At 45.7% G+C, this 20,113-nt stretch overlaps 1 protein-coding gene across 1 annotated transcript in view; it reads right to left on the reverse strand.

Annotated features, from left to right (window-relative positions):
- DCDC2C (doublecortin domain containing 2C) overlaps positions 1–20,113 on the reverse strand; it is a 57,340-nt gene that overhangs the window by 26,573 nt on the left and 10,654 nt on the right. The window contains 2 exon segments of the mRNA XM_049695816.1: positions 2,050–2,178; positions 6,880–6,956. Coding sequence (XP_049551773.1) covers positions 2,050–2,178; positions 6,880–6,956 — 206 coding nt within the window.

Below are 20,113 nucleotides of genomic sequence, written 5' to 3' on the forward strand. Positions count from 1 at the left end.
ACTGTGATGCTTTTTGATTCTGCCTTCTCTGCGGGGCCACAAGCTCAACAGGGGTGAGCGGACCAGGCTGGGCCTCCCGCGTACAGCGTGGTGCCCACCGTGCAATCAGCACGCAACACACGTCTGCGAAAAGCACATTTTTCTAACACCGAGATCAGCAATAATCTCTCACACAGAGACCCACACACAATCTTAACGGTTTCTCTGGAATATATATATATCCCAGAAAGTTCAAAACTATCCAATAAATCAACCAATTTTAATACCACTGAGAACTTGGCTAAGTCTCTAACCGACACAAGAAAAAGGTACAGTAGAAACCTCCACTGAACCATATTAACATTATCTAAGGAATGATAAATACAGATAGATACAAACGACTTCTCAAACGTATGTTGACTATTAGCTGTCGGTTCCGTTCAAAGATAACATGTACGTTGATAATAAAAAAAAACCTGTAATGTGCCTATTACATCACCCTTTCAAGCTTACTATTGAATATTTGTACTTTCTAAGCATTTCCTTTATTTCCAAGCTCTGTACTTTTTCTAAACTCAGCCACAGAGAACTAATTTAAGCCCAGGGAAGAAAAGAAAGGAGCGTATTGATCTCGTGTCCTATTTTCCCTCGAGATATGCTACTTCCTTGCTTGCTTCCCCCTCACAAAGATTTTACCTCTTCCTTTCACCACTATGTGATACTTGTGATTTTAGACGTGATACTTATGATTAATCCCACTACTGTTTCTGGCTTCTTCCAAAAATATGCACAAGTCTATCTGCTCCTGACAACTGTCCCTATTTCTTTAAGGATGAAACACGAATACTTATAACTGCATCCTGAAGTCACCTGGGCACTTACAGGACTTTTTATTATGTGAACAGCGGTCTTCCTGGAACATTGGTGTTCACTGTTATTCACCACCCTCACTAGGCTAGCGAGTATCCCATTGCTCTAAATGTCCCAACAGTTATGTCCTGCTCACTAGTAGACACAACAGTTGTCATTGTTGGTATCACAACTCTTGACTGTCAATAGATCTTCTATGTTTTAATTCACCCCCGAGAAAGAGTTAATTGACACAAAAGTGAAAAGGGACTGAATGTTTTTGCTCTTCCTCCCCAATGCCAGCCACCCGGAACCATAACTGCCCATGAGGACGACGCTTCTAATGGTCCTTCGGCCTTCACTCCACATCACCCGACTTCCCAGCCTTAAAGGTCTGTGTCCTCCTGCGCTTTCCCACCCACTCCCGTGGCGAGACCCGGGCCTTCTCATCACCCCGTGTGTTCCCAAGGCCAGGTCTTCTTCACCTCCCACTACAGCCTGTAGCCTCGCGGCTCTCCACTCCCTCCCTCCCGCCCTCCTCCAACCGCCAGGCCGGGGTCTAAGACCACCGGGCCATCCCTAGAGTCACCTGCACACACCGAACCCCTCCTCTGCTGGTCCTTCCCACCCTCGGCCATGGACGAGTCTGTCTATCTTCCCCTCCCTAGTCCCAGGCTGCCGAGCGTCGGAGGAAACCACAGCCCTGCAGCGTGTCCCACTGCAAATTCGGGGTCCAGGCCAGTGGGGCCCCCAACACTGCTCGGCCAGTGCAGCACACCATCTCCTCCATCCAAGGGTTCCATCCCCCCGTGACGGGCCCCGTCACCACTCGGACACCAGCTCCCCTGCGTGGCTCCCCGAATTCTCCTGCCCAAGAGGCCTCATTACATCACCTGAGCATCTAACTGAATGTTAATCACTGGCCACCCGGCAGGGGCACGGGGGACCCGGGGGATTGGGGCGACCACATCTCAGCCTTGTTAGCTGTATTCACCACGCCGACGGTGAGGCAGATGCTCGCTAAACTTTTTGGAATGAATGAATGAAACTGTTAAAAATAAGTATGGCCCAAAGACTGCAGAACTATTGTCTGCCTGAAGAATTAAAATCAGAGTTCACGAGAAATCATTTCAGACCTTGCTGGACGGGCAGGAAATTCTCACTGAAAGGCACAGAACGAGTCCCTCCTGCCGGGTCCCCAGAGCTGGGCCAGAGCCTTACTTTCGAATGCCTCCCAGAGGAAAGACCTTCTCTCCGATCATGGCCAGCACGCAGTTTCACTCCGTCAGGCTGAATTTGGGTATAATAATCTTTACAGGTGGAGTAAATAATCTTCCATTTGTGAAAACACTGCAGGAACCAGAGGAAAAGCCTCCATCAGGGCCTCACACTTTGGGGGAAAACGCTGGGAATTCACGAAAGATACCCAATTACAGAAGCATGGAGACCACACGGAGCCCTGAGCAGCCCCTGGTGGCCCACACGCCACCGCATGGAGGACAGTCCCCAAGCCCCATAGTGCTCAGAACCAGGGAGGGGCCAGAAACGCTGGCGACACGGCCTCATGGGATAGAAGACACCCCGATGAACAGGACTAAACTCTACTCTTTAAAAACTAGGCCTCCGTGACAACAGGGAACATGGAAGAAAACTGTGTCCATTTGGAAAACAAACGGGGAAATTTGGCGTTTAAAATGCAGCTGCTGTCCCCTCCGTGGCGCCAAGAGAGTGTCCCGGAGGAAATAACGTGCAATCCTCTGGAAAGATAATTGAAACCACTGGTTTCACTCTCACAGTTTAAGGCAGCTTCCCTGTGGTCCTGGTGGGTTTGTTTTCTTATTTCTATGGGCTGGGGCTGGGAACACGGCTGGGGTCCGCACAAAACCCAGTGCAAAGCTACTAGTTCCCTGGTGTTACAGTCAAAGCCACTTAGCAACAGTTTCAAACTCTTATTAAAATATTGTAAAACATGAGGCTATTTCTTTAAGTCTAAAAGTTACGGAGAGCATTTAACAAGACAGGAGCTCAACTTCACGGGGCTGACTTTCAATCTGTTAATTTGTTATTTATGATTACTGTTGTTTTTCCTTAAATGTAAATAATTTAAAATCGGAGAAATACATCTCTTGTTTCAGAGTAAATATAAATTTTAAGTTAACACGTTTGTGCACAACAAAAAGGATCAGCTAAGGCTCTGTGGAAAGAGGCTTGCCATCACCCCAGAGGCCACCTTTTTCCGTACTTAAAGCCTCTGCCCCAAAACAAACCTCGAAAGGGGCATTCTGTGCAAGTCGTAGCACAGCTCATCTGTGATGTTACTGCTACCCTGAAGATTTGCTGCAAGGTTTCCACCTACCCGTGTTCCTAAATGGTGCACGCCAAAAGTCTCTCCAAACACAGACGGCTAATAATACAAGAAATAAATGTTGAGACAAGGCCATGTTGTGTTTTTGTCTACATTTTTAAGATATTTAACCAGATTCTCACGCTGAGTGCGGGGAAATAAGCACGCTGTTATGGACTGAACTGTGTCCCCCACAGGTTCTGGCAGCCCTCGCAGGCTGATACACACACACATATACACTGTTGACGTGGGTAAAAGTGAGCACGATCTTCCTGAAGGGCGACTTGGGGACATAGACATGGAGACGCGTGGGACCAGGAATCACTGACACAGTCTGTCCACTCCCTGAAATCCAACCCACGGAAATGTGGGCACGTATACGTGAACCTGTAGAAACGTCTCTCGCAGGGTCACAGGCAAACCTCAGAGACATCGCGGGTTTGGCCCCTGACCACAGCAACAAAGCGAGTCACACGAAGTTTTTGGTTTCTCAGTGCATAGAGAAGTTACGTTTACACTATACTGTAGTTTATAAAAACAATGTACGTACCTTAATTTAGAATACTTTATTGCTAAAAAAAATGTTTACTATCATCTGACAACAGAGGGTGGCCACAAACCTTCAATTTGTAAAAGAAAAAAAGCATTATCTGCGAAACACAAGAAAGCAGAGCGCGATAAAACAAAGTAGAAAGTTTGCCTGTATTTACAAAAACTAAAATATAAAAACCACCTAAATGTCCAAGTGCAGAGGAATGGTGAAACAAATCATAGCACAGGATACAATAATAACTAATGCAGCCATTTAAAATTGTTTATGCAGGATTTGTATTTAGGGGGAAAATGATCAAATACAATTAATGCTGTAAGAAAACAACACCAGCAAGTACAGAGAGAACTAAAAGTAAGCGGCCCTCAAAGTTAACAGGGGCCGTCTCTGAGGAGAAGGATAACGAGCGATTTTGATTTTATTCTTAACACATTTCCAGATGTCCACTTTTTTATACGAAGCATGTAAATACGGAGAAAAGGATTTTTTAAATTGTTAACGATCAAGAAAGAAATGTTAACAATAAAGAAATTAGGAAATTTCAAGTTTAGAGGGAGTGATGGACTTAACACATCCCCAGAAGCTTTCCGGTTGAGCTGGAGAATGAACTAGACCCTTCTCGCTCTGCCAGATGTTAGGTCTGTGCTGTTTGAGCATCAGACAGCCCGTCCTCCACCTGACGATCCAGGTAGATGGATGACCAACCCCAAGAAATACACCCAAAGATTGTTTCCCTAGAAAGTCTGTGACAGAGAGGTAATGGACAGGCACAGCTCCTGGACACACAGTGAAAGCCCATCATTGTTAATTACGTACAGACCGCTTTTGTAATACTAGGTAGCCATTTTTAAAAGCACAACGTATCTATATGTACTAATAAGAAGCCATATTAAATTCTGTGAAAGAAGAAGGAAGATACACAGCAACGCTTGCAGCATACACACGCCTCTAAATCCTTGAACATGCGAAGCCTGTCTCACAAGGACACTCCAGAAACCTTTAACAGTCGCCTCTGGGGATATAAAGTGGGCAGAAGATTTACTTTTAATGTATACCTTTTAAAACGATATATTTACCATGGGTGTAAGTTACTCTGGCCATAAAAAATAGTTAATTTTTAAAAATTACTTTGAAATAAGAGAGGTTAAAGGCATAAAACAGCTTTGCCAATACACCTCCCAATGTGCTCATTAATTTTTAATAGGTAATATTTTAAATATTTTAAGTGAGACATACTTTAAATTTTTTAAATAGGAAATGTTTTGAATTTTTCAAAGTAGGAAACAGCACTTGGATCTAGGAATGGATTTTGCCAGGTGACGCGGTGACGGTGGTGGTAGTGGCAGTGACGCCACTTACCGTAGCACACAGCTTAGTTAATGACAGACCAGGACACAGACCTGAGCCTCCGCCTCCAGGCTGGCGGCTTCTCCTGAACTCGACCAGCTGAATTCTGAGGACACGCAGACAGTCAGGGGGAACAGTTTCTCTCTCCACCATCCAGCTGCTACAGAACTCACACTCAGCAGCCCCCCACTCCCTCTACCCCAGCTCCCGGCTTACCGGGAAGGGTCAAAACACCTGTCACCTCGAACATCAAAAACTCTGAAAGCCATCGTAACTATTTTCCGTTTGTTTTCAAGTTATAAGGTCTCCAAGCAAACATGATCAGGCCTTCCCTTGGGAGAAAAGGCCTTGCATTTGGTTGGGTATTTGGGTCCATCTAGTGGAATTTTGTAGCACACCATATAAAGAATAGAGCACATGCCTTAAGAATAACTGGTTTATAACAGAAAAAAAAAAGTCTGTCAAAATAAGTGAGAACCATGGACAGTGTGGGTCAGGTTCCCCCCAAAAATGTATGTCTAGTGATACGTGTCTTTGCCAGAAAGGACCCATAAGCCAATAATGTTCCCTGGGATTTCTATCCATTCTTCAGAAAGCGGTGTCCTTCGTAAAATTTATGAGGTGTCTCTCATCATTTCAGAACAGCTCTCAGATGTACAAAAGGCACAGTGGAAGGATCTCAGGTGTGTTGAGTGGCTCCCTTGCAGAGGCCTAAGGAAAAGTATTTTAAAGAAACGATGGTTGGGTTCTGGAAGGTAAGTGAAAGGAACAGCTTAGCTAATAAGCAGGTCATGCTTGCTCCATCCTTGGGCTTCCCAGCCGGGGGCTCTGCTGTGTCTGGCAGGGGGTTCCCAGCCTCCTGGGCCCCCAGCGCTTTGCTGGTCAGCAGGGGCGTGAAGGATGACTCGTCGGAGTGTGGGCTCTCTGCTACCCAAGGCTGGGACTGGCCTGCTGCTGCCGCCCCTCAGACATAGAGCCAGGACCCTGGAAACTCACTGAAATTCCTTCCGCCGGGAACAGAACCAGGTAAGAGGGAAGGTGCCCTCTGGAACTTCAAGTCAGGGATTTTCATCCCTATAATATCAAAGCGGCACAATGTATGCAGGACTGGGAGGAAATGGCTGCCACGTGGAGAATTCCTGCCCCTTAACGAGCACTGGGCGGGCTTTCCTGGGACTTTGCAGGTGCACATCACCACCCTGTTTACAAATGAGGAGGCAATTCAGAGAGAGGAAGCGTGTGCAGGTCACAAAGCCGACAGGTGAAAAGCGGGATTTGAACCAACGTTTGACTCGAGTCAAGTGTGTTCTCCTTCTACAGCCCCAAGCATAACGCGGGCCGGCCCACAGGGGGGTCCCGATTAACCGGGACTGAGTCCCCCGGCACCTCTACACCTGCCCCATCAGCCGCTTCCCGAGGCGGCCAGCCCTCAGGCAACCTTGACCAGGGCGCGTTGAGCATCAGACAGCCCGTCTCCCCCGCCAAGGGGCTTTGGTGGGAACGTAACTTCTACATTTCCTTTCGCCATCCAGCAGCTGCAAGGGCTAGGTTACCAAAAATAAACAAAAAGCTAAGACTAAGCCCTGCACTTCCAGCCCACGTGAACCGGCAGCCGCGGCAGGGCAACGGCATTGCTTCTCCAAAATCAAGGTTCACGAGAGAAGAACGTGCAGCTGAACCATACAGAAGGCTCCCGGGGGGGAAGGGTGAGCGTCAGAGAGAGAAGGGAGGGGACGAGCAGAAGCGGGGCGAAGGCGGCGCAACATCTTTAAGGAGCTCGACACCGCCCCCCGCACCCCATTGTACTCACTTGATTTGTCGGAATAAACGATGGGGTGTTTGCCACCTGGGAGGCACGTCTATGTCACAATGAACCACCGGCTTGATCTGAAAAAAAGAAAAAAGAAGCCTCAGAATTCAGTTCAAGCTAAAAAACGCTTGTTAAATACCAACAGTAGGCACAGCATTCGACCCCAAACCTAAGGTAAAGGTGGGGCAGCCTCGCTAAGAGACCGCAGGGCAGGACCCGGGAGGGGCCCGGGCAGCGCTGGGCTCCGTGCCGGGCGGTGGCCAGGAGTCCAGACGGGGCGATGCGGGCGGCTGCGCTGAGGGGCCGTGCGGTCCAGGGGGCCGCAGGGTCCCCGCTGAAGGTGCCCAGCAAGGGGCTGTGCGGTTCCCGCTGAGGATGCTCCCACAGCAGCTCACCCCACAGCCTGGTGAGCTCCGCTGGGGCCCCGAGACGGGACAGGGGCTTCTAATTCAGGCCATGGGGTTCAAGCCAGGATGTCCTGGCAGGTGAGAACGCCTTCCCAGCGTGTCCTGACCTTTCTCTTCTCTTTTCTGTGAATCCAACCTGAGGGGCTCAGCCAGCTCTGGGGCCCCATTCAACTTCGGCCTTACGCCCACTGGGGCCCAGACACCCAGGCAGGCAAGAGTCCCCGAGACCTGCCCCCCGCCAGCCCCGGGCCCCCTCCTCTCGTCAGGGCTGGCCTGCCTCCTGGCCCCTGGCCTGGAAGGGAGGGCCCCGCGGCAGAGGGTTTCCACCCAGGCCTCCCACCCGCCCGTCTCCCTGCACCTCCCTGACCCGCCAGGCCGCCCGGTCACATACAGACAGGCCAGCCAACCTCTAATGTTGGCGCAGTGCCACTTAATTATCCCAAGTTGAGTAAAAGTCACCTACAGCAGTTCCCTTCCCGAGAATAACACCCAAGCAGCATCCTCCAGGTTCCCCACGGGAGCAGGGGCAAGCTGCGCAGCCCACCATCAGTGCAGGCAGACGCGGGCAGCTCACGCTTTCCCAGCGCTGTGTTTTGTTTGTTTTTTGCGGTACGCGGGCCTCTCACTGTTGTGGCCTCTCCCGTTGCGGAGCACAGGCTCCGGACGCGCAGGCCCAGCGGCCATGGCTCACGGGCCCAGCCGCTCCGCGGCATGTGGGATCTTCCCGGACCGGGGCACGAACCCGTGTCCCCTGCATCCGCAGGCAGACCCCCAACCACTGCGCCACCAGGGAAGCCCCCAGCGCTGTGTTTTAAATGAGGAGCTGGGAGTGGTGTTATCTTGTCTTCTGAAGGGGAGGACGCCGGAGAGAGGGGAAGACGGAGGTGCTGTGGAGAAGCCTGCCCCGGCATCTCGCTGTAAGCATGGAGTGCCTCAGTCACGGAGGGAGCAGAGCAAATCTGGGGGGCAGCCTGGGAGAGGAGAAACCACAGCCTCTGGGATCGGACAGACCAGGGTTCAAACTCCAGCCCAACCCCTTACTACCTGTGTGACTTCGGAGAAGCATTTCACCTTTGAGCTACAATTTATTAATTTGGGAATGGGGATGATATACCTTGCAGGGTTTTTATGAGATAACATTTTATAAAAGGCACAATGCCATACCTATTATCACATACGATAAATACACAGTCTAGTAAATACGAGAGTCTCCCAACACACACAGACACGCAGAATCCGGGCCGGGGGGGAGGGGAGGGAGAGAGAGACCGTTTCGGCATCTCAGCTGGATTACAGCCCAAAGACAATTGCTGATTTTACCCACAGCCAACTGCTCGTCCCCAGACGCCCCATTTCAGAACACGGCACTACCCTAGACCCACTTGTTCAACTACCAAGCCTGGGAGACACTGGTGGGTCCTCTCTTCCCTGACACCCACAACTAAGCCATCAGCCCATCTCTCAGTTCTACCTCAAAACTGCACCCTGGGCCACCCTGTTCCTGCCACCCCGCTGGCCAAGCCTCCCCATCCCTCCCCTAACTCATCTCCCCACCCCCATAGCCCTTTCTTCACAGCAAGCGGAGGAGCCTCTGTAAACACAAACCAGGACGCCATCACTGTCTGACTTAAAGCCCCAGTGGTGGAAAGACCCACACTTCCAGTAGGTCCCCACTCCTCAGCTAGCCCACGCGGCCACGTGGCTCGCACCGCTGCCTCTGTGCCCTCGTCCCTCCCACAGCACCTCCCATGCCTGCTTTCTTCCAGCTCTTTAAGCACCGAGCTTGTTCCCACAAGCACAAGACCTGGACCCTGGAATGTTCTCCCAGATCTTTGCACGGTTTGCTCCCTCTTGCATTAAGAAGTCAACGTGGATGCCAGCTCCTCAGAGAGGACTTCCCTGATGATCACGCACCTTGATGTATGTTCACCACAGCACTCGATATTGCCTAATATTTGTGTGTTTCTTTACTTGCTTATTATTGATTCCTCCTTGTAGAGTGTAAGCCTCCTGAAAGCAGGGACCTTGTTTGTCATGTTCAACAAAGTACTACCATTGCCTGAACAATGGGCGGCCCATGGTAGGAGTTTGATAAGTATTTCATGAATATGAATGAAGAATGAACAAATGAATGACAAGTGAGAAACAGCTCTGATACTCTGGAAAGAATCCCAGAAAAAGTGAGTCCGCTGAGGATTGTGGCAATGCACACCTACATCCATTGTTACCCTACTGTCATACTATATATAAAATTATATATACTTGCGTACTAATAGTGACAAAATCAATGCCATGAATATCAACGACGACCGTGAATTTGCAGACCTAGTTTGAAAACAAAACAGAAATTATCCTCTGCAAAATTCTATTAAGGCACAGCTACCCTAAGAGGCAGTTTTCTTGACTGCATAAATTTATGGAAACAATGAACTAACTGCTTTCTTACATGTTAATGATTCATTAACCCTGATATCACCTGCCTAATTAAATGACCCCAGCAATTAAATGCATATACGCTTCTGGGCTTTTCCCCCTGCACTCCACATAACAATCTCCGAGGAAGTACCAAGCAAACGTGCTTTGCTGTTACTGTCTGATGGTGATGACAGTTTCAAGACTCGTGTCATTTACCTGCCCTGAGAGGCAGGACATTAACGGGCTTTAGAGCTCTTTAACAAGGGTCCAGGGTAATTGAACCAAATCTGCCTCAGTGACGGAAGACACTCAAGGCTGCCAAAGGTGTGTTTCCCCAAGTAGCACCAACGGTTCACTGGATGCCTGCTGTGTGTCAGGCACTGCACTCAGACCTTTATAAGCACTCACACCCAATCCTCAAAATCACCAGGCACAATATCCAGGTAACAAAGAATCAGAGACGCTATGTCATCTTCCCAAGAACACACAGCTATCAAGCGTCCTGGCCAGGCTAAGCCATCAAAAAATAGTGTATGATAGTTTTTAGCAAAACGGAGGTTTGAACCTACAGCAGTACACCATCTAGGAGCCTATTCTGAGTCATCCACGATTCCAGGACTGGCTCCGTCACTTTCTCCCTGTGTGACCTTGGTCAAGTTGTCTCGCTTCCCTAAACCTGTTTCTCCGTGCATGCAACGCAGATCCAAGTGGTGTATAGGTAGTAAGTCAGACAGAGAAAGACAAATATTACATGATGTTACTTATATGTGGAATCTCAAAAAGAAATATACAAATGAATCTATACACAGCACAGAAACAGACTCAGACATAGAAAACAAACTACGGTTACCAAAGGGGAAAGCAGGGGGAGGATAAATTAGGAGTTTGGGATTAACAGGTACAAACTACCATACGTAGAACAGATAAGCAACAAGGATTTACCGTATAATACAGGGAACAATATTCAATATCTTGTAATAACTTATAATGGAAAACAATCTGAAGAAAATATGTATAACTGAATCACTTTTCTGTACACCTGAAACTAACACAATATTGTAAATCAACTATACTTCAATAAAAAAATACAGATATAACCTAAAATTTGGCTAAAGGGAAAAGGTAAAAAAACAAACAAAAAAGTAGTGCCTATGCTATAGGTTTGCTCGCGATATGAGTAACTCAAAGTGAGAGAACTCGCTCTCCAGTGCTCAGCAAGGTGCCTGCAGTGAGTTAAGAGCTCAGCTGACAGCAGTGGTCGTTATTCGTGCCATTGCTCCTTCTGCCCCATCATCCTTCTCCGACAGCCCTCCGTGAACATCCTCACGGCCTTTTCCACACGAAACATCAAATAAAAAAGGCCCATAGCTGATTTATGTGCCCCGTGTAGAATGGATGTCAGCTCCCCGCTGACGATGGATTTATAGGTTGGAACTGATGCTCTGAATGACTCCAAATTTGCTGACCCCCCAGAGGAACCATCCCACAGCAACAGACAGCCACGCGACTTATGGAGCCTACTGGCCATCCCAGGAAGTCCCTACTCGGAAGCAGGGTCACAAATAAAACCAACCCAAGGAGAGGAGAGTACCTGCCCCAAATTCTGCCCGGCTACAGACTCCCGGAAGGTGCTCGGTCATCGTTCCATTCATTTATTTAAGCCCTGTTTGCGGAGGACACCCCTCCATGGGAGGAACTGTGCTAAGTGTTAGAGACGCAAAGGTGAGCGAGACCGTCATCACACCTGGCCTCGGAGGGCTGCGAGGCATGGAGACACAGACCACTGGACAAGCGATCCGTAAACAAGGAGACAAGCACGTGCAGCTCTGTGATGAGGGCTCTCTGGTGGCCAGCACGGGGCGCACTCCATCCTCACAGCGACACAAAGCAGGCTTCCTGGTGGAAGCGGCCTCTAGGTTGAGACCTGATTTATAAGCAGGAGTCGGTCCGTTGAGAATGGGAAGAAATGCTAAATGAGGCAGGAGAAACAGCATACACGAAATCCTGTTAGAGGACTTTGGATACATCCTCGTGGATACAAGGTCTTTGGGAAATGGAAAAGTCTAGACTAGACACTGGTCACAGAGGGAGGAGTGGTGAGAGGCGGGGCTGAAGAAGAAAGCCAGGGCCAGATCAAGGAGGGCCTTCACATCCGCTGTTAGCGGTGTAGACTCCATCCCCTTGGAGAAAAGAGGCAGGCCTTGAAGTATTTGAACCAGGGAACTGATGAGATCCAACTGGAAAGGGATGGGCTGGATATGCAGGAAGTCCAGGTGGAAGGCACACGACTCTTTCTAGGAGCAGCTCTGGGTGTCCTCAGCAAGAATGGGGGCCCATAACTGAATGGGCTTGAGAGAAGGCACAGGAGGGACAGGGTGGGAGCGGGGCTGGGACAAGTAAAAGCTAAGACGATTATCTAGGTTTCTGGTTTTAGGAGTTGAGTATACAGCTCCATTCTCTGAAAAAAGGAACACAAAATAACAACTGGGTTTGCAGGGAGAGGCCAGTGAGTTCAAACGTGGACATGCTGAATCTGAGGTATCCTTGGGACATCCAAGTGACAGTGCCTTGTAGACAGAGATGTGGATCCTGCGCTAGAGAGAGGCCTGGGTGCCCTGGGCGCAGGGATGATGGTGGAGGATGAGGCAGGTACACTGCCCGAATGAGAAGAGGGAAGGAACCAGGGTAACACCTGGAGGGAAGTGGGGACTCCAAGGACAGACAATGACACTAACACCGCAAGAAAAATTTAGGAGAAACAACCGGAGGGAATAAGAAGAGGGCAGGGTTTCAGATGACAAGGAGAGAAATCACTCCAAGAATGAGAAAAAGGACCAGTTCCCACCCACCAGCGCAGCTGTAAACAAAAAGGCCCAAATGTCCGTCAGATGTGGAATAGATAAATAAAACGTGGTCTATTCATACAATGGAGTACTCTTCAGCCATAGGAAAGAACGAAAAATCAATACACACTACAACATAGATAAACCGTAAAAACATGCTAAGTCTACGAGGTCACTACATTGTATGATTCTATTTATATGAACTGTCCAGAACAGGCAGGTCCAGAGGCAGCTCTTATTACTCTTATTGTCTTTTCTCATCCACTTAAGATCGTTCTGAGCAATTCTCCCTATTCTCTCCCCCATTATCAGCTTACCCACAAAAGATCCTGAATAGCCAAAGCTATCTTTAACACAAAGAACAAAGATGGAGGCATTTATAATCTATAAATATAATCTGTCAACATATTTTTATATAATCTAAATAGTACGGTGTTGGCATAAAAACAAACCAATAGATCAGTGGGACAGAATAGAAAGCCCAGAAATAAACCTGTGTGTATACAGTCAATTAATATTCCACAAAGGATCCAAGAATATACAATGAGGAGAGAATAGTCTCTTCAATAAACGATGCTGGAAAAACTGGACAGCCACATGCAAAAGAAAGAAACTGGACCCCTGTCTTACACTAAACACAAAAATCAACTCAAAATGGATTAAAGACTTGCACATAACACCTGAAACCATAAAACTCCTAGAAAATAGAGGGAGTAAGTCAGCTTCTTGACATTGATCTTTGCAATGATTTTTCGGATTTGACACCAAAAGCAGATGTAACAAAAGCAAAAATAAGCAAGTGGGACGACATCAAACTTAATACATGAAAAGCTTCCACTCAGCTAAGGAAACCAGCAACAGAATGAAAGGCAAAACCTACTGAAAGAAAGTATTTGCAAACCTTGTATCTGATAAGGGGTCAATATCCGAAATATACAAGGAATTCATACAACTCAATGGCAAAAAACAAAAACAACCTCGTTTAAAAATGGGCAAAGGACCTGAATAGACATTTGTCCAAAGAAGACATACAAGTTGCCAAAAGGCACAAGAAAAGGTGCTCAACATCACTCGTCATCAGGGAAACGCCAATCAAAACCACTGTGAGACATCACCTCACACCTGTCAGAATGGCTATCACCACAAAGACAACAAATAACGAGTGCTGGTGAGGGTGTGGAGAAAAGGGAGCCCTCCTGCGCTGTTGGTGGGAATGTAGACTGGTGCAGCCACTGTGGAGAACAGTATGGCGACTCCTCAAAAACTTAAAACTGGAACTACCATATGACCCAGCATTCCCACTTATGGGTATATATCAGAAGGAAATGAAACCGTTTTCTTGAAGAGACATATATACTCCAGTTAGTATTCACTGATGCATTGTTCACAATGGTTAAGGTATGGAAACAACCTAAGTGTCTACCAATGGATGGACGGATAAAGAAAATATGTTATATCCATACAGCGGAATATTATTCAGCCATAGAAAAGAAGAAAAGTCTGCCATTTGCAACACATGGGTCAAACTGGAGGACATTATACTAAGTAAAATAAACCAAAGAAAGACAAATACTGCATGGTGTCACTTATATGTGGAATCTGGGGGGCAGGTGGCAGAAAGTGGAAACAGAGAGTAGAAAAATGACTGCCAGGGCTGGGGGTGGGGGAAATAGGAAGAGATTGGTACAAAGGTACAAACTTTCAGTTACAAGATGAATAAGGTCTGAGGATCTAATGGATAACATGGTGACTGTAATTGATAACATCACATTGCATAATTGAAATTTGCTAAGAGAGTAGAACTTAAGTGTTCTCACAAAAGACAGGAAAAGAGAGAGAGATAAATATGTGAGGTGATGTGTCAATTAACTTGATGGGTGGAGGGAATCCTTTCACAATGTATACGTACATCAAATCATCACACTGTGCACTTTAAATATCTTACACTTTTGTCAATTACACCTCAGTAAAGCTAAAAAATATGGTATATATCACTTAATAGAATACTCTGAATCCACTACAAATTATTATAGGAGCATATTTGTTGACACATTAAGATTTCATGATTCATTGTTAAGTAAAAGGGGATTTGTAAAAAATAATACATAGAATATGTTCTCATTTGTGCTTAAATTAATATATTTATAAAGTAAGAAGTATATACATGTGACCATTGAACAACACAGGTCTGAACTGCATGGGTCCATTTATATACAAATTTTTTAATAAATATATTGGAGAATTTTTTGGACATTTGTGACATTTTGAAAAAGCTCATAAACTTCATAGCCTAGAAATATCAAAACAATAAAAAGGTATGTCACAAATGCATAAAATATATATAGATACTAGTCTATCCTTATATAGGCATAAGGTGTGTGATATTTAATATAAAATTAATAATGTGTTAGCTTTCTTTCTGTTTTTATTGATACAACTTTGCTTTCAAAAAGTTACATTACCGTACATAGGCCTTTCTCTCTCATAATTGGAGAAATTGCACATCAGCCTATCATCACAGGGAAGTGGGTTTTTTAGTGCAACAATATTTCCAATACTGTATTATGAATATGACTGTAATAATGTGTGCCATAAAATTTTTATAACAATTTATACATTGGTGTATAAGCCAGGCTACCATAAAGCAATCGTATTGCTGCTTCTTCATTATCAATGCACGAATCGTTACACATGTAAATAAATATGAATTTCCTTCTCATGTTATCTTTTCATTTTGATGGCTGGTGTTAGTAACATGTATAACACCTACGGTGTTTTGCATCATATAATATTGACTGTACTGACAGACGATTCATGTAAACAGGTGACAAAAGCATACAGTATCAATAAATACAGTACAGTACTCTAAATGTATTTTCTCTTCCTTATGATTTTCTTAACAGCATTTCCTTTTCTCTGACTTACTTTACTGCAAGAATACAGTATGTAATACAAGTAACACACAAAGTATGTTATCAACTGTTTCTGTTATCTGTAAGGCTTCCAGTCAACAGGAGGCTACCAGTAGTTGAGTTTTAAAAGAGTGAAAAGTTATACATGGATTTTCAACTGTGCGGGGGGTCAGTGCTCCTAACCTCTGCGTTGTTCAAGGGTCAACTGTATATATACACATATATGTCCACATAGGTTAGAAGCATCTAGAAAAACATGGTGGCTAATCTCTGGCTGATAGGATTATGTGTGTGTTTCCTTTTAAATTACACATATTTTCTCATTTCTCTACAACGAGCATGAATTATATAGTAGTTTTTTTAACAGAAACAGAAGCTTCCAAAAATGAGTTCGGGACCGTTCAAAAGGAGAGCCAATGTCAAGGCCACTGAGAGAATACGATGCACTTGGGTATCGGCTCAGTCAGAGCAAAGTACCTCAGCCAACTCTTGAGTCAAAACACAGTTAAATCTCCTTCCCCTTGCTTTTCAGTCAGATAGGGAATCACATAAATCACGTTATAGACATTTATATTAAAAGTTAATTTTAAAATTCTTTTTTGTTAGAATCATCAGTAACCGCCGTTATTCGAAAATTCACCTCAGGGACTCACTCCCTTCTCTTCCATGACAACTTGAGATAACTAAGGTCAAAATTAGTGGTTTAATTGTTTTACCATTAGTACGCTATTTACCAGGATGAATGCACTGGAAGGACAGAATCAGAAAACCATCCTCATGGGCAAAAAAGAATATTGAATTGGGGCTCATTTGTTCTTAGAACTGTAAGAAAAGGACAGGGGAGGTCTTCTAAATTCTGCCTAAATTTATACAATTTGACATTACACACCCAAACTCTAAGATGCAGCAACAGAACTCCTTGAATTAAACTGAGACCAAGGACATTTTTCTCATTAAATCAACGAGACACAGTCATGGAAACTCAAAATCCCAAGAGCACTGTTTTCGAGTCTGATTCTCCCTTTGCTCCTCCGTTTAATGACACGTAATTCCAAATTCATTATATTGAAGCATTTTATAAGTCATTTCTATGGTTATATGAAGTATATTATTATGGTATTCTAATTAATTTTAAGTAAATTTCTTTACTGAATCAAGGTCTCTTGAGAAGTGTCTTCAATTTTCCCACTAATATATTTTGACCAAAACGGGAATTCTGTGAAAGAATACAAAAAGCTAGGTACTTCTACTCTGTGTTGCTATCACAAAACAAGGCGGAACAACTTAGTAAAACACTTAAACATTGAATATTTGGACTTGGCCAAAGCTTACAGTATAGTATATTTAGTGTTTCTAAGAGTTTGCACTGGTATTCAAATCGGTAGCATTCATGGATCTCAAATTCTGATAGGGTGAGCTACCCAGACTTAAAGGCATTATGAGTATTAATTTCAACTATTTACTGAGCTCTTGCAATATGCCCAGCACCATCTCATTTAATCCCAGCAACATTCCGAGAGGTATTATTTCAGATCAATACCTATAGATCTAATCACAGTATGACAAGTCATGAATCATTCAGCCATTCCTCTACTGCTGGACATTCGCGTGGTTCCCAGGTTTTTGTAATTACTAAAAAAAAGAACATGCTGCTATAAACATCCTTAAGGCCCAGTGTGTGAACTGAACCAGCCGACTGGAGCAGATGCAGCAGGGGCTGCCCGTGGCCTCGACACCCCACAAGGCCTGGGGAGATTTTAGTCCTTGCAACGCTGTTCTCCACTGTCCTAGAATGAGGTGGCGCTGCGGAGGGCCAGGTCCCCCTTCTGCAGCGCATCCTACGGGGCATCGGTTCCCACAGCCCTCTGCACAGATCCTGGAGAACCAGTGCCCCGTGGCGCTGACCCTCTGCTTCCGGTCCCCCAGCAGAGCCTGCGCTGCGCCGACGCAGCGTAGCACCATCCGGTCTGTCCCACCCCAGTGCACAAAGTGCGGCTCTTTCTGTAAGGTGAGCGCTCATGTATCCACCAGAAATAATTCACGGAATTTAATTCTGTGAATTAAACAGAAGAAACCCATTTAATATGCACAGGTTGCACAGTGCAGTAATGAGGCTTTCCGCAAGGAAGGGGGTGGGGGAACCCCGGATTCATCTCTAGTTTCACACCACGTTCTGTTACTAACTAGTTGCCTAACTCTGTACACGTCACTTAACCTGTCTTGAACTCTTGATTCATCTTTTAAGTGGCAGATATTAAGACCTTCTCCCCCGGACTTCCCTGAGGGTGCAGTGGTTAAGAATCCACCTGCCAATGCAGGGGACACGGGTTCAAGCCCTGGTCCGGGAAGATCCCACATGCCGCGGAGCAGCTAAGCCCGTGAGCCACAACTACTGAGCTTGCACTCTAGAGCCCATGAGCCACAACTACTGAGCCCGTGAACCACAACTACTGAAGCCTGCGCACCTAGAGCCCGTGCTCCGCAACAGGAAAAGCCACCACAATGAGAAGCCCGCGCACCGCAACGAAGAGTAGCCCCCGCTCGCCGCAACTAGAGAAAAGCCCACGCGCAGCAACGAAGACCCAATGCAGCCAAAAATAAATAAATAAATAAATTTATTTTTAAAAAGATAAGTCTTTTAGCTCATTAAGTATTATATTATCTCCCGAATCATGGGTACGTCCCCACAAACCACAAAGCAGCTAAAATGTGGTTTAGTAAGTGGTAGTGAGTAGCGAGAGGTGACAAAGAGAGTTTAAGTTAGTAGTTACGTGAGCAGTACGGAGGACAAAAGAGAGGTACCCACTAAGGGACTGAGGAACTTCAGCCCCGTGACCGGCAACTCTGCGTCCTCATATGGGACAGCAGGACACAGATGCAAACTGCCGGCTGCTCTAACAGGCTCCTCACGGGACCAGCAGAGGTCTGGGCTACATCACAGATGAATGTCCACGAAGATACTACACAGCAAGCAGCAATAATCAAGCCACTTTTAGGGAGTCACTTCTGCCACCAAAGAAGAGGGGGCCGGGGTAGTGACCGTCAAGCACCTCGCAGGCCTCCACGCTGTGCAGTACCCCACGGCATCCGAGGGCAGTGATGGCATTCCCAGGCACCACTGGAGGCAATACATGTTCTGAGAAACTTTCTGGAAGTAAATATTAAAGAGGTAAAAACTGTGCGTGTAACTCCTCTTCTTTATAAACAATCATGATGGCTCTATCAGGGTCCATCCCAATGCCTAGTTACAATAATGAAAAAGAAGAAGGATGTAAGGTCTGTTGACAGGGAATGGGTTAAATAATTATGCTAGAGTCACGTGATGGAACATTTTGCAGCCACTAAAAATCACGTGGCAGAAGATCCTTTACTATGTTAAACTGTCATGATACATAGTTAATAAAAAGCAGAAAAGAAAATACTATGTAAATCACTTTGCTGTATACCTGAAACTCACAACATTGTTAAGCAGCTGCGCTCCAATATAAAATAAAAAGTTTAAAAAAATGAAAAAGAAAATAGTACGTGTTGATGGATTCCATTTCTATAAATATATACATATCAATGCATGCATTGTATATATGTGTGTATCTGTGAAGATGATAGATAGATAGACAGATATTTGCGACTTGTGCAGAGAAAACAACTGGAAATGGACATGACAAAATGCAGAGTGCGCTGATCTTTGGGAGGTAGGATTGTAAGTGATCTTCACTTTCCTCACTGAGCTTTTCTGCACAGCATTTTTGACATTTTTCTCAGCAAGAACGACTGTAAAATCAGATTTTTTTTAATGAAAAGAGTGTAAATTTCAAAAGAACAATTACAAAACTCTTTGGGCAACTATAGTCTCATTAGTATGAGTGCACGGCAATCTAGTACCGACCCTGGGAGGCTGAGGCTCCTGTGGGCATTTCAATGCAGGTACCCTCGTAACCTCTCCCATCACCGCATCCTCAACTAGAAAACAGGGAGTTTTGATAAGATAATCTAGAAGTTCCCTTCCTGTCCTAAAATGCTAAATGTTACCTTATAATCATGTCTAATGTTTTTAAATCATTGACATGTACAAAGGATAAACATAGACTCAAACTTGAACAGAGTCTCTCGAGGGGTACGCTTCAGAATTGTTGTTCAATCCCACTCCCGCCCCACCAGGACAGGGGGATGCAGGGACTTAGATGTTAAGGATAATCATATACCATTTCCTCTCTATTTATTAAGGTAGTAGCCCTGAAATTCAACGACTGCCAGAATTGCTTTCTTGTTGGAAACTCGCCCTCCTGCCCCTGGCAAGTTACAGTCTAAGGTGGGTAGGTAATAAATTTGATTTGGTTCATCGCACAGCCTTAAAGTGCAGAGGCAAGGGAGCAGCTAAATGCTTCTGCAGGCTGGTGCCTGTGGGCGATGCAAGAGCTGCTAGACTGCCCTTTACTGGAGCACCGGGGAGTCCAAGGACACAAAGAGGCCCTGCTTCTTTAAGGCATGGGGGATGAGAACCGACACTTATCTAGTGCTGGTACGTTATGTCTAGTTTATCATGTAATCCTCACAACCATCCTCTAAGACACATTCTCATCTCTTTTCCATAGAGGAGAGAACTTAATAGCAAAACTACCACTTAGAGACATAGATACCCTAAAAACAGCTCACCTTC

The sequence above is a fragment of the Orcinus orca genome, chromosome 13 (assembly GCF_937001465.1).
Source record: "Orcinus orca chromosome 13, mOrcOrc1.1, whole genome shotgun sequence".
In the NCBI taxonomy this organism is placed as follows: domain Eukaryota; kingdom Metazoa; phylum Chordata; class Mammalia; order Artiodactyla; family Delphinidae; genus Orcinus; species Orcinus orca.